Here is an 11,930-nt window from a genome sequence, read left to right as displayed (position 1 = left end):
ATACCCCGACTCCGCCCTTCTACGTCCTCTCCTATATTATACCCCGGCTCCGCCCTTCTACGTCCTCCCCTATATTATACCCCGACTCCACCCTTCTACATCCTCCCCTATTTCATACCCAACTCTGCCCTTCTACATATCATTCCCGACTCCCCCCTTCCCTATATCATCCCCCGACCACGCCCTTCTACGTCCTCCCCTATATTATACCCCGACTCCGCCCTTCCCTATATTATACCACGACTCCACCCTTCTATGTCTCTCCCTATATCATGCCCCGACTCCACCCTTCCCTATAGCATACCCTGACCACACCCTTCTACTTCCTCCCCATATTATACCCCACCCTTCTACATCCTCCCCTATATTATACCCCAGCTCCGCCCTTCTACGTCCTCCCCTACATTATACCCCGACTCCACTCTTCTACGTCCTCCCCTATATCATACCCCGACCACTCCCCTATATTAAACCCAGACTCCACCCTTCTGCATCCTCCCCTATATCATGCCCCAACTCTGCCCCTCTATGTCGTTCCCTATATCATACTGACTCCACCCTTCCCTTTACCATACCCCAACCTTCTATGTCCTCCCCATATTATACCCCGACTCCGCCCTTCTATGTCCTCCCCTATATCATTCCCCGACTCCGCCCTTCTATGTCCTCCCCTATATTATACGCGGACTCCATCCTTCTACATCCTCCCCTATATCATGCTCCAACTCCGCCCTTCTATGTCCTTACTCCACCCTTCCCTTTATCATACCCCGACCACGCCCTTCTATGTCCTCCCTTATATTATTCCCCAACTCCGCCCTTCTACGTCCTCCCCTATATTGTACCCCGACTCCGCCCTTATATCATGCTCCAACTCCGCCCTTCTATGTCCTTACTCCACCCTTCCCTTTATCATACCCCGACCACGCCCTTCTATGTCCTCCCTTATATCATTCCCCAACTCCGCTCTCCCCTATATTGTACATCGACTCCGCCCTTCTATCATACCCCGACTACACCCTTCTACATCCTCCCCTATAATATACCCCGACTCCACCCTTCTACGACCTCCCCTATATTATATCCCGACTCCGCCCTCCCCTATATCATGCCCCGACTCCGCTCTTCCACGTCCTCCCCTATATTATACCCCGGCTCCGCCCTTCTACGTCCTCCCCTATATTATACCCCGGCTCCGCCCTTCTACGTCCTCCCCATATCATACCCCCAACTCTGTCCTTCTACATCGTGGCTCCACCCTTTTTGTAAGGAATGACACTGAGGCTCATTTGATGGAAATTTCATATTTTAATACAGAAAATAGAACCCCCCCACCCCCCGATGGACTGTCGGGCAGGTTTCTGTCAGATTCCTCTGGCTGTCCATGTGAGAAGCGGTCCTCTGCTATACTGGCTCCTCCCCTGCACTAATCCGCGCTCTCTTTGCATTCTCATTGGTTTCCTCAGCGCCCTCTTGTGTCTTCTCCGTATTCTGACGTATATTTCCTCCAGGGGCCACTTTCAGCCTCCCACGTTTGATGTAGTGCTGCACTCTGTCCTCCAGACCCTGACACAGTGCCCTCTTCATCAGGGGAGTGTAGGTGCGGGCACTCACCCCTTCCACCAGGCCGCTGCTGTGACTCACCACGTCCGTCCCATGCTGACTCCACGCCACCGGAACCTCACCTAGAGGGAAAAGCACAAGATTAGAGGAGGCAGGGCATCTGACCACTCCCCTCTCTCCACACCTGGAAGGAGGGGCATAGTATTAGAGGAAGCGGGGTATATATCCTGGCCACTCCTCTCTCTATACCTGGGAGGAGGGGCATAGTATTACAGAAGGTGGGGCTTAAATCCTGGCCACACCCCTGTCTCCACAGACCCAGGAGGAGGGGCATAGTATTAGAGGAGGCAGGCCATAATTCCTGGCCACTCCTCTTTCTCCAGACCTGGAAGGAAGAGCATGAAGTTAAAGGAGGCTGGTATAAATCCTAGCCATTCTTTCCATGGCACAGGCTCCTGACCTGGAAGGAGGGGAATAGTATTAGAGTAGGCGGGACATAATTCCAGGCCACTCGTCTCCACAGCACAGGTCATGAACTGGGAGGGGCATAGTATTAGAGGAGGCAAGGCAATCTCTGGCCACTCCCCTTTCTCCAGACCTGGAAGGAGGAGCATAGGATTAAAGGAGGCGTGCATAAATACTGGCCACTCCCCTGTCTTCCATACTGACTCTACAGCACAGGCTCCTGACCTGAAAGGAGAGGCATAGGATTAGAGGAGGTGGGGAAAAATTCCTGGCCACTCCCCTGTGTCCATGACACAAGCTCCTTACCTGGAAGGAGGGGCATAATATTAGAGAGTGGAGCCTTAATCCTGACCTTTCCCTGACTCCATTTGACAGGCTCCTGACCTGGGAGGAGGGGCATAGATTAGAAGGTGGGGCATAAATCCTGACCACTCCCTTACTCCATGGCAGAGGCTCCTGACCTGGAAGGAGGGGTATAAATCCTGACCTGGAAGGAGGGGCATACATTCTGACCACTCCCTGACTCCAGAGCACAGGCGCCCAACCTGTAAGGAAGGGCATAGTATTAGTGGAGGTCAGTAATAGCCACACCCCGTTTCTTCTGCCAACTCGAGGGCACAGAATCCTGACCTGGTCTGGGAGGACCTTCTGTAATCTTGTCTTTATGCAATAAAGTTGTACAATATGCGGATGTCATCAGGGTGTCACCAGTTCTTCTGTGTGCTCTTCAGATTTCCCGGGATGAAGATTTCCTCTTCCTGGTGGAGACTTCCCTCCATTGTATGCCTGTCTCATATTTCCTGCCTGCCAGGAGTCTTCTCCTTCTCCATCCCCCTCCATAAAATCCTTCCTTCATCATCCTCCTCCATGTCATCCTTCCTTCTCCATCCCCCTCCATGACATCCTTCCTTCTCCATCCCCCTCCATGACATCCTTCCTTCTCCATCCTCCTCCATGACATCCTTCCTTCATCATCCCCCTCCATGACATCCTTCCTTCTCCATTCTCCTCCATAAAATCCTTCCTTCTCCATCCTCCTCCATGACATCCTTCTCCATCCTCCTCCATGACATCCTTCCTTCTCCATCCCCCTCCATGACATCCTTCTCCATCCCCCTCCATGACATCCTTCTCCATCCCCCTCCATGACATCCTTCCTTCTCCATCCCCCTCCATGACATCCTTCCTTCTCCATCCTCCTCCATGACATCCTTCCTTCTCCATCCCCCTCCATGACATCCTTCCTTCTCCATCCCCCTCCATGACATCCTTCCTTCTCCATCCCCCTCCATGACATCCTTCCTTCTCCATCCTCCTCCATGACATCCTTCCTTCTCCATCCTCCTCCATGACATCCTTCCTTCTCCATCCTCCTCCATGACATCCTTCTCCATCCTCCTCCATGACATCCTTCCTTCTCCATCCTCCTCCATGACATCCTTCCTTCTCCCTCCTCCTCCGTGACATCCTTCCTTCTCCCTCCTCCTCCGTGACATGCTTCCTTCTCCCTCCTCCTCCGTGACATGCTTCCTTCTCCCTCCTCCTCCGTGACATCCTTCCTTCTCCATCCTCCTCCGTGACATCCTTCCTTCTCCATCCTCCTCCGTGACATCCTTCCTTCTCCATCCCCCTCCGTGACATCCTTCCTTCTCCATCCCCCTCCGTGACATCCTTCCTTCTCCATCCCCCTCCGTGACATCCTTCCTTCTCCATCCCCCTCCGTGACATCCTTCCTTCTCCATCCCCCTCCGTGACATCCTTCCTTCTCCATCCCCCTCCGTGACATCCTTCCTTCTCCATCCCCCTCCGTGACATCCTTCCTTCTCCATCCCCCTCCGTGACATCCTTCCTTCTCCATCCCCCTCCGTGACATCCTTCCTTCTCCATCCCCCTCCATGACATCCTTCCTTCTCCATCCCCCTCCATCACATCCTTCCTTCTCCATCCCCCTCCATCACATCCTTCCTTCTCCATCCCCCTCCATCACATCCTTCCTTCTCCATCCCCCTCCATCACATCCTTCCTTCTCCATCCCCCTCCATCACATCCTTCCTTCTCCATCCCCCTCCATCACATCCTTCCTTCTCCATCCCCCTCCATCACATCCTTCCTTCTCCATCCCCCTCCATCACATCCTTCCTTCTCCATCCCCCTCCATCACATCCTTCCTTCTCCATCCCCCTCCATCACATCCTTCCTTCTCCATCCCCCTCCATGACATCCTTCCTTCTCCATCCCCCTCCATCACATCCTTCCTTCTCCATCCCCCTCCATGACATCCTTCCTTCTCCATCCCCCTCCATCACATCCTTCCTTCTCCATCCTCCTCCATGACATCCTTCCTTCTCCATCCCCCTCCATGACATCCTTCCTTCTCCATCCCCCTCCATGACATCCTTCCTTCTCCATCCCCCTCCATGACATCCTTCCTTCTCCATCGCCCTCCATGACATCCTTCCTTCTCCATCGCCCTCCATGACATCCTTCCTTCTCCATCCCCCTCCATCACATCCTTCCTTCTCCATCCCCCTCCATCACATCCTTCCTTCTCCATCCCCCTCCATCACATCCTTCCTTCTCCATCCCCCTCCATGACATCCTTCCTTCTCCATCCTCCTCCATGACATCCTTCCTTCTCCATCCTTCTCCATCCTCCTCCATGACATCCTTCCTTCTCCATCCCCCTCCATGACATCCTTCCTTCTCCATCCCCCTCCATGACATCCTTCCTTCTCCATCCCCCTCCATGACATCCTTCCTTCTCCATCCACCTCCATGACATGCATCCTTCTCCAACCTCCTCCATGACATCCTTCCTTCTCCATCCCCCTCCATGACATCCATCCTTCTCCATCCTCCTCCATGACATCCTTCCTTCTCCATCCCCCTCCATGACATCCTTCCTTCTCCATCCTCCTCCATGACATCCTTCCTTCTCCATCCTCCTCCATGACATCCTTCCTTCTCCATCCTCCTCCATGACATCCTTCCTTCTCCATCCTCCTCCATGACATCCTTCTCCATCCTCCTCCATGACATCCTTCTCCATCCTCCTCCATGACATCCTTCCTTCTCCCTCCTCCTCCATGACATCCTTCCTTCTCCATCCCCCTCCATGACATCCTTCCTTCTCCATCCTCCTCCATGACATCCTTCCTTCTCCATCCTCCTCCATGACATCCTTCCTTCTCCATCCTCCTCCATGACATCCTTCCTTCTCCATCCTCCTCCATGACATCCTTCCTTCTCCATCCTCCTCCATAAAATCCTTCCTTCATCATCCCCCTCCATGACATCCTTCCTTCTCCATCCCCCTCCATGACATCCTTCCTTCTCCATCCCCCTCCATGACATCCTTCCTTCATCATCCCCCTCCATGACATCCTTCCTTCTCCATCCCCCTCCATGACATCCTTCCTTCTCCATCCTCCTCCATGACATCCTTCCTTCTCCATCCCCCTCCATGACATCCTTCCTTCTCCATGACATCCTTCCTTCTCCATCCCCCTCCATGACATCCTTCCTTCTCCATCCCCCTCCATGACAACCTTCCTTCTCCATCCCCCTCCATGACATCCTTCCTTCTCCATCCCCCTCCATGACATCCTTCCTTCTCCATCCTCCTCCATGACATCCTTCCTTCTCCATCCCCCTCCATCACATCCTTCCTTCTCCATCCCCCTCCATGACATCCTTCCTTCTCCATCCCCCTCCATCACATCCTTCCTTCTCCATCCCCCTCCATCACATCCTTCCTTCTCCATCCCCCTCCATCACATCCTTCCTTCTCCATCCCCCTCCATGACATCCTTCCTTCTCCCTCCTCCTCCATGACATCCTTCCTTCTCCCTCCTCCTCCGTGACATCCTTCCTTCTCCATCCCCCTCCGTGACATCCTTCCTTCTCCATCCCCCTCCGTGACATCCTTCCTTCTCCATCCCCCTCCGTGACATCCTTCCTTCTCCATCCCCCTCCGTGACATCCTTCCTTCTCCATCCTCCTCCATGACATCCTTCCTTCTCCATCCTCCTCCATGACATCCCTCCTTCTCCATCCTCCTCCATAAAATCCTTCCTTCATCACCCCCTCCATGACATCCTTCCTTCTCCATCCCCCACCATGACATCCTTCCTTCTCCATCCTCCTCCATGACATCCTTCCTTCTCCATCCCTCTCCATGACATCCTTCCTTCTCCATCCCTCTCCATGACATCCTTCCTTCTCCATCCCTCTCCATGACATCCTTCCTTCTCCATCCTCCTCCATGACATCCTGCCTTCTCCATCCTCCTCCATGACATCCTTCCTTCTCCATCCTCCTCCATGACATCCTTCCTTCTCCATCCCCCTCCATGACATCCTTCCTTCTCCATCCCCCTCCATGACATCCTTCCTTCTCCATCTCCCTCCATGACATCCTTCCTTCTCCATCCCCCTCCATCACATCCTTCCTTCTCCATCCCCCTCCATGACATCCATCCTTCTCCATCCTCCTCCATGACATCCTTCCTTCTCCATCCCCCTCCATGACATCCTTCCTTCTCCATCCTCCTCCATGACATCCTTCCTTCTCCCTCCTCCTCCATGACATCCTTCCTTCTCCATCCCCCTCCGTGACATCCTTCCTTCTCCATCCCCCTCCATGACATCCTTCCTTCTCCACCCCCCTCCATGACATCCTTCCTTCATCATCCCCCTCCATGACATCCTTCCTTCTCCATCCTCCTCCATGACATCCTTCCTTCTCCATCCCCCTCCATGACATCCTTCCTTCTCCACCCCCCTCCATGACATCCTTCCTTCATCATCCCCCTCCATGACATCCTTCCTTCTCCATTCTCCTCCATGACATCCTTCCTTCTCCAACCTCCTCCATGACATCCTTCCTTCTCCATCTCCCTCCATGACATCCTTCCTTCTCCATCCCCCTCCATGACATCCTTCCTTCTCCATCCCCCTCCATGACATCCTTCCTTCTCCATCTCCCTCCATGACATCCATCCTTCTCCATGACATCCTTCCTTCTCCAACCTCCTCCATCTCCCTCCATGACATCCTTCCTTCTCCATCTCCCTCCATGACATCCTTCCTTCTCCATCCCCCTCCATGACATCCTTCCTTCTCCATCTGCAGAAGCAGTTCTTGCTTCTTCCCATTCAGTTTGGGTAGTATGAGGCCCCCACCAGGGCATGACTGCAGTATAAATCTCTACCCCCCCCCGCCCAAGGCATACATGCAGTATATAGCCCCACCCAGGGCCAGGAAGAGCCCTCACTTTTGGTGTGCTCAGCTCAGATCTTTCCAAAGGTTCTACTTCCGGTTTCTCTCAGTTGATATCATTCATCCCCAATATCACCCATACCCTCCAAAGACCTCCCATTCTCCAACCCAGCTCCTCCCTCTAATCTTCTGGAACTCCCTACCCTAGGCTGGGACCCTGCCCAGGATTTCTGGTCTAACCCCAAAATCTGGAGGAGCTAGGCCTGCTCTTCCTTCAGCATTGGGGGTGGCTGAGAGACATTCTAGTGTGATGAAATCTAAAGAGATGGCAGAGGAGGAGGAGCTACAGGAAGAATCCAGGAACAATTTTCTATAGCCTTTTCCACTGAGAAGTCAGGATCTGGACGGCATGCACTGTGACGCCACTTAACGTAACATTACCTGAATCCATAGCAACCGGCACCGAGTCCAGACTCTGCACCGCCATTCGCAGGATCTGCGTCTTCACGGCTTCCTGTGTCCACATACGTTGTAGGTGTGAGATTGTGATTGTATGAATGTCCTTCTCACTCACCCAATCCACCTCATCGAACTGACAGTCATAGAGGACCAACGGGTATTCCACCGCCATACTACGAGAGGATAAAGAGGGGTTACTGAGGCAGCTGGGCTCCTCCCACTTCTACAGCCACACCCCCTACCTACCACCATACTCCTAAAGAGGGGTTAATGAGGCCACCGGACTCCTCCCACTTCCACACCCCCTACCTACCACCATTACTCCTCTCTACCTCCAACCCTTCTCACTCACCCCAATCCACCTCATCAAACTGACAGTCATAGAGGACCAACAGGTATTCCACCGCCATACTACGAGAGGATAAAGAGGGGTTACTGAGGCCACTGGGCTCCTCCCACTTCCACAGCCACACCCCCTACCTACCACCATACTCCAAAAGAGGGGTTACTGAGGCTACTGGACTCCTCCCACCTCAACAGCCCCACCCCCCTACAACCACCCCCTACACCCATACCTACCACCTCCTTACCTCCAACCCTTCTCACTCACCCAATCCACCCCATCGATCCGACAGTCATAGAGGACCAACGGGTATTCCACCGCCATACTACGAGAGGATAAAGAGGGGTTACTGAGGCCACCAAACTCCTCCCACTTCCATAGCCACACCCCCTACCTACCACCATACTCCTAAAGAGGGGTTAATGAGGCCACCGGACTCCTCCCACTTCCACACCCCCTACCTACCACCATTACTCCTCTCTACCTCCAACCCTTCTCACTCACCCCAATCCACCTCATCAAACTGACAGTCATAGAGGACCAACAGGTATTCCACTGCCATACTACGAGAGGATAAAGAGGGGTTACTGAGGCCACCAAACTCCTCCCACTTCCATAGCCACACCCCCTACCTACCACCATACTCCTCTCTACCTCCAACCCTTCTCACTCACCCCATCGATCCGACAGTCTTAGAGGACCAACAGGAATTCCACCGTCATACTACATGAGGATAATGGTTTAACTGAGGCCAACGGACTCCTCCTACCTCCACAACCCCACCCCCTGACAACAACCCCCTGCAACCATATCTACCACCACACTCCTGCCTACATCCAACCCTTCTCACTCATCCAATCCACCTCATCAAACTGACCCTCACAGAGGACCAACGGGTGTTCCGCCGCCAAACTGGGAGAAGATAGAGGGTGTTACCGAGCCCTCCCACCTCCACAGCCCCGCCCCCATACCTACCACCTCCTTACCTCCAACCCTTCTCGCTCACCCCAATCCACCCCGTCGGTCCGACAGTCATTAAGGACCAACGAGTATTCCATCGCCATACTGGGAGAAGATAGAGGGTGTTACCGAGTAACCACACTACGAAAGGATAAAGAGGGGTTACTGAGGCCACCAAACTCCTCCCACCTCCATAACCTCACCCCCTACCTGTGTACCCATCACCATAGCACAGCCCTACCCTTGTACCTATACACCTGCCCCCCCCCATGCTCTAGCCCCCCCTCCCCTCCCATCTCACTTGTATTGAGGCTTGCACGGATTCTTCTCCACATTCAGAAGTTCTGTGATGACCTCCGGCTCCTCCTTGCCCTGACCAATCAGGAAGAGGACTCCCATAATGCACCGCACCTGGTGGTAGAGGAAGGCCAGCCCTGTGATCTGTAGATGGTAGAGTCGGAAGGGGCCGTCCTCCCCGGGGAGCTCAGGAACAGGCTCCACCCTCGCGCTGAGCACTGTGCGGATGAAAGTCACCACCCCATTGGCTACGTCCATCTTGCAGAGGTTTCGAAAATCGTGAGTCCCCTCCAATATGCGTGCGGCGCGGTCCATGGCGTCCACATCCAGCCGAGCGCGAGGAAACAAGTAGCGGTATGTCCGAGAGCGACAGCTGAACCGAGCGCTGAAGGTGGAGGGAACGGCGGCCCAACCCAACACCTGGATATCCGGAGGAAGGACCCGGTTCAACATCTGGGCATAGCGAACGGGGGGCTTCCCCGAGGAGGACCAACGCAGGTCAAGGGAAATCACCTGGGGGGGGCACGAGGCATCAGTACATAGCATATTACCCCCCAAGTGGTTATTACCCCCATTATCATATGACCCCTCACCTGTCCCAGCGCACTGACGCCCCGGTCGGTCCTCCCGCAGCGGTGGTAGTTGGACGTTTGTCTGCTCTCCACCAGCCGGGTCTTGGTCAGGGCGTTGAAGATGACCTCCTCCACCGTGTTGCTGGTGTTTTCCTGGCTGGCGAAGCCTTGGTAGTTCCAGCCGAGGTACGCCAGCCGCAGCGCCACGTGCTTCTTCGGGTGGGCGGAGAAATCAAAGGGGCGCTGCGGGCGTTGCTTGGCAGGATGACCACTTTTCCGTGATTTGTCTCCGTCCCGTACGCCCCCTACTGGTGACACCCGAGATAATTCCTCCAGACGACGGAGCTCCGCCTCCAACTCACGCACCCTCTCCTTCAAGGAGATGACCTCCTCCTCTGCAGACATTACGGGGCTGGAAAGAGAGCGGGGGATGGTCAGTAACAAATACCCGGGGTACAATACCCTGCAACACCAGACCCCCGGGGTACAATCCCCGGCCACACACACACGACACCCCCCCCTCCCGGGGTATAAACCCCGGCCACACCAGACCCCCTCCCGGGGTACAATTCTCGGCCACACACGACACCCCCCCGGGGTACAATCCCTGGCCACACACACGACACATAAACCCCCCCGAGGTATAAACCCCGGCCACACCAGACCCCCTCCCGGGGTACAATTCCCGGCCACACACGACACCCCCCCGGGGTACAATCCCTGGCCACACACACACACACACACACGACACATAACCCCCTCCCCCCCCCCGGGGTATAAACCCCGGCCACACCAGACCCCCTCCCGGGGTACAATTCCCGGCCACACACGACACCCCCCGGGGTACAATCCCCGGCCAGACACGACACCCCCCGGGGTACAATTGGAGGATTTGGGGTACAGGGAGGAGGAGGAGGGGATGGTATTGGGGGATTTGGGGTACAGGGAGGAGGAGGGGGATGGTATTGGAGGATTTGGGGTACAGGGAGGAGGAGGGGGGATGGTATTGGGGGATTTGGGGTACAGGGAGGAGGAGGGGGGATGGTATTGGGTGATTTGGGGTACAGGGAGGAGGAGGAGGGGGATGGTATTGGGGGATTTGGGGTACAGGGAGGAGGAGGGGGGATGGTATTGGATGATTTGGGGTACAGGGAGGAGGAGGGGGGATGGTATTGGATGATTTGGGGTACAGGGAGGAGGGGGGATGGTATTGGAGGATTTGGGGTACAGGGAGGAGGAGGGATGGTATTGGATGATTTGGGGTACAGGGAGGAGGAGGGGGATGGTATTGGATGATTTGAGGTACAGGGAGGAGGAGGGGGATGGTATTGGATGATTTGGGGTACAGGGAGGAGGGGGGATGGTATTGGGGGATTTGGGGTACAGGGAGGAGGAGGGGGATGGTATTGGAGGATTTGGGGTACAGGGAGGAGGAGGGGATGGTATTGGGTGATTTGGGGTACAGGGAGGAGGGGGGATGGTATTGGAGGATTTGGGGTACAGGGAGGAGGAGGAGGGGATGGTATTGGATGATTTGGGGTACAGGGAGGAGGAGGGGGTGATATTGGATGATTTGGGGTACAGGGAGGAGGAGGGGGGATGGTATTGGAGGATTTGGGGTACAGGGAGGAGGAGGGGGGATGGTATTGGGGGATTTGGGGTACAGGGAGGAGGAGGGGGGATGGTATTGGGGGATTTGGGGTACAGGGAGGAGGAGGGGGGATGGTATTGGATGATTTGGGGTACAGGGAGGGGGATGGTATTGGATGATTTGGGGTACAGGGAGGAGGGGGATGGTATTGGATGATTTGGGGTACAGGGAGGAGGAGGAGGGGGATGGTATTGGGTGATTTGGGGTACAGGGAGGAGGAGGAGGGGGGATGGTATTGGGTGATTTGGGGTACAGGGAGGAGGAGGAGGGGGATGGTATTGGGTGATTTGGGGTACAGGGAGGAGGAGGAGGGGATGGTATTGGATGATTTGGGGTACAGGGAGGAGGGGGGATGGTATTGGATGATTTGGGGTACAAGGAGGAGGAGGGGGGATGGTATT

General features: G+C 54.9%; 1 protein-coding gene across 1 annotated transcript; it reads right to left on the bottom strand.

Annotated features, from left to right (window-relative positions):
- Positions 1-1,337: 1,337 nt before the first annotated feature.
- Positions 1,338-10,287, bottom strand: PUS3 (pseudouridine synthase 3). Its single transcript, XM_073635264.1, has 4 exons — positions 9,900-10,287; positions 9,311-9,819; positions 7,689-7,879; positions 1,338-1,685 (listed from the first exon to the last, which is right to left on the bottom strand). The coding sequence occupies exons 1-4, from the start codon at positions 10,281-10,283 to the stop codon at positions 1,405-1,407; spliced, it is 1,365 nt and encodes a 454-aa protein (XP_073491365.1). The 5' UTR covers positions 10,284-10,287; the 3' UTR covers positions 1,338-1,404.
- Positions 10,288-11,930: the final 1,643 nt, after the last annotated feature.

Source organism: Aquarana catesbeiana, linkage group LG06, assembly GCF_042186555.1.
Source record: "Aquarana catesbeiana isolate 2022-GZ linkage group LG06, ASM4218655v1, whole genome shotgun sequence".
NCBI classification, from domain to species: Eukaryota; Metazoa; Chordata; class Amphibia; order Anura; family Ranidae; genus Aquarana; species Aquarana catesbeiana.
The sequence above is the reverse complement of the archived record's forward strand: the minus strand, read 5'-3'. Positions and strand labels throughout refer to the sequence as shown.

What these genes read in the sequence shown, in the direction of transcription:
- PUS3 (XM_073635264.1), bottom strand. Translation starts at nt 10,283, where the DNA reads ATGTCTGCAGAGGAGGAGGTCATCTCCTTGAAGGAGAGGGTGCGTGAG. An exon ending in GCGTCAGTGCGCTGGGACAG is followed by an intron (nt 9,820 to 9,899) that starts GTGAGGGGTCAT and finishes TGCCCCCCCCAG; the next exon opens with GTGATTTCCCTTGACCTGCG. An exon ending in CCGTGCAAGCCTCAATACAA is followed by an intron (nt 7,880 to 9,310) that starts GTGAGATGGGAG and finishes ATCCTCTCGTAG; the next exon opens with TATGGCGGTGGAATACCCGT.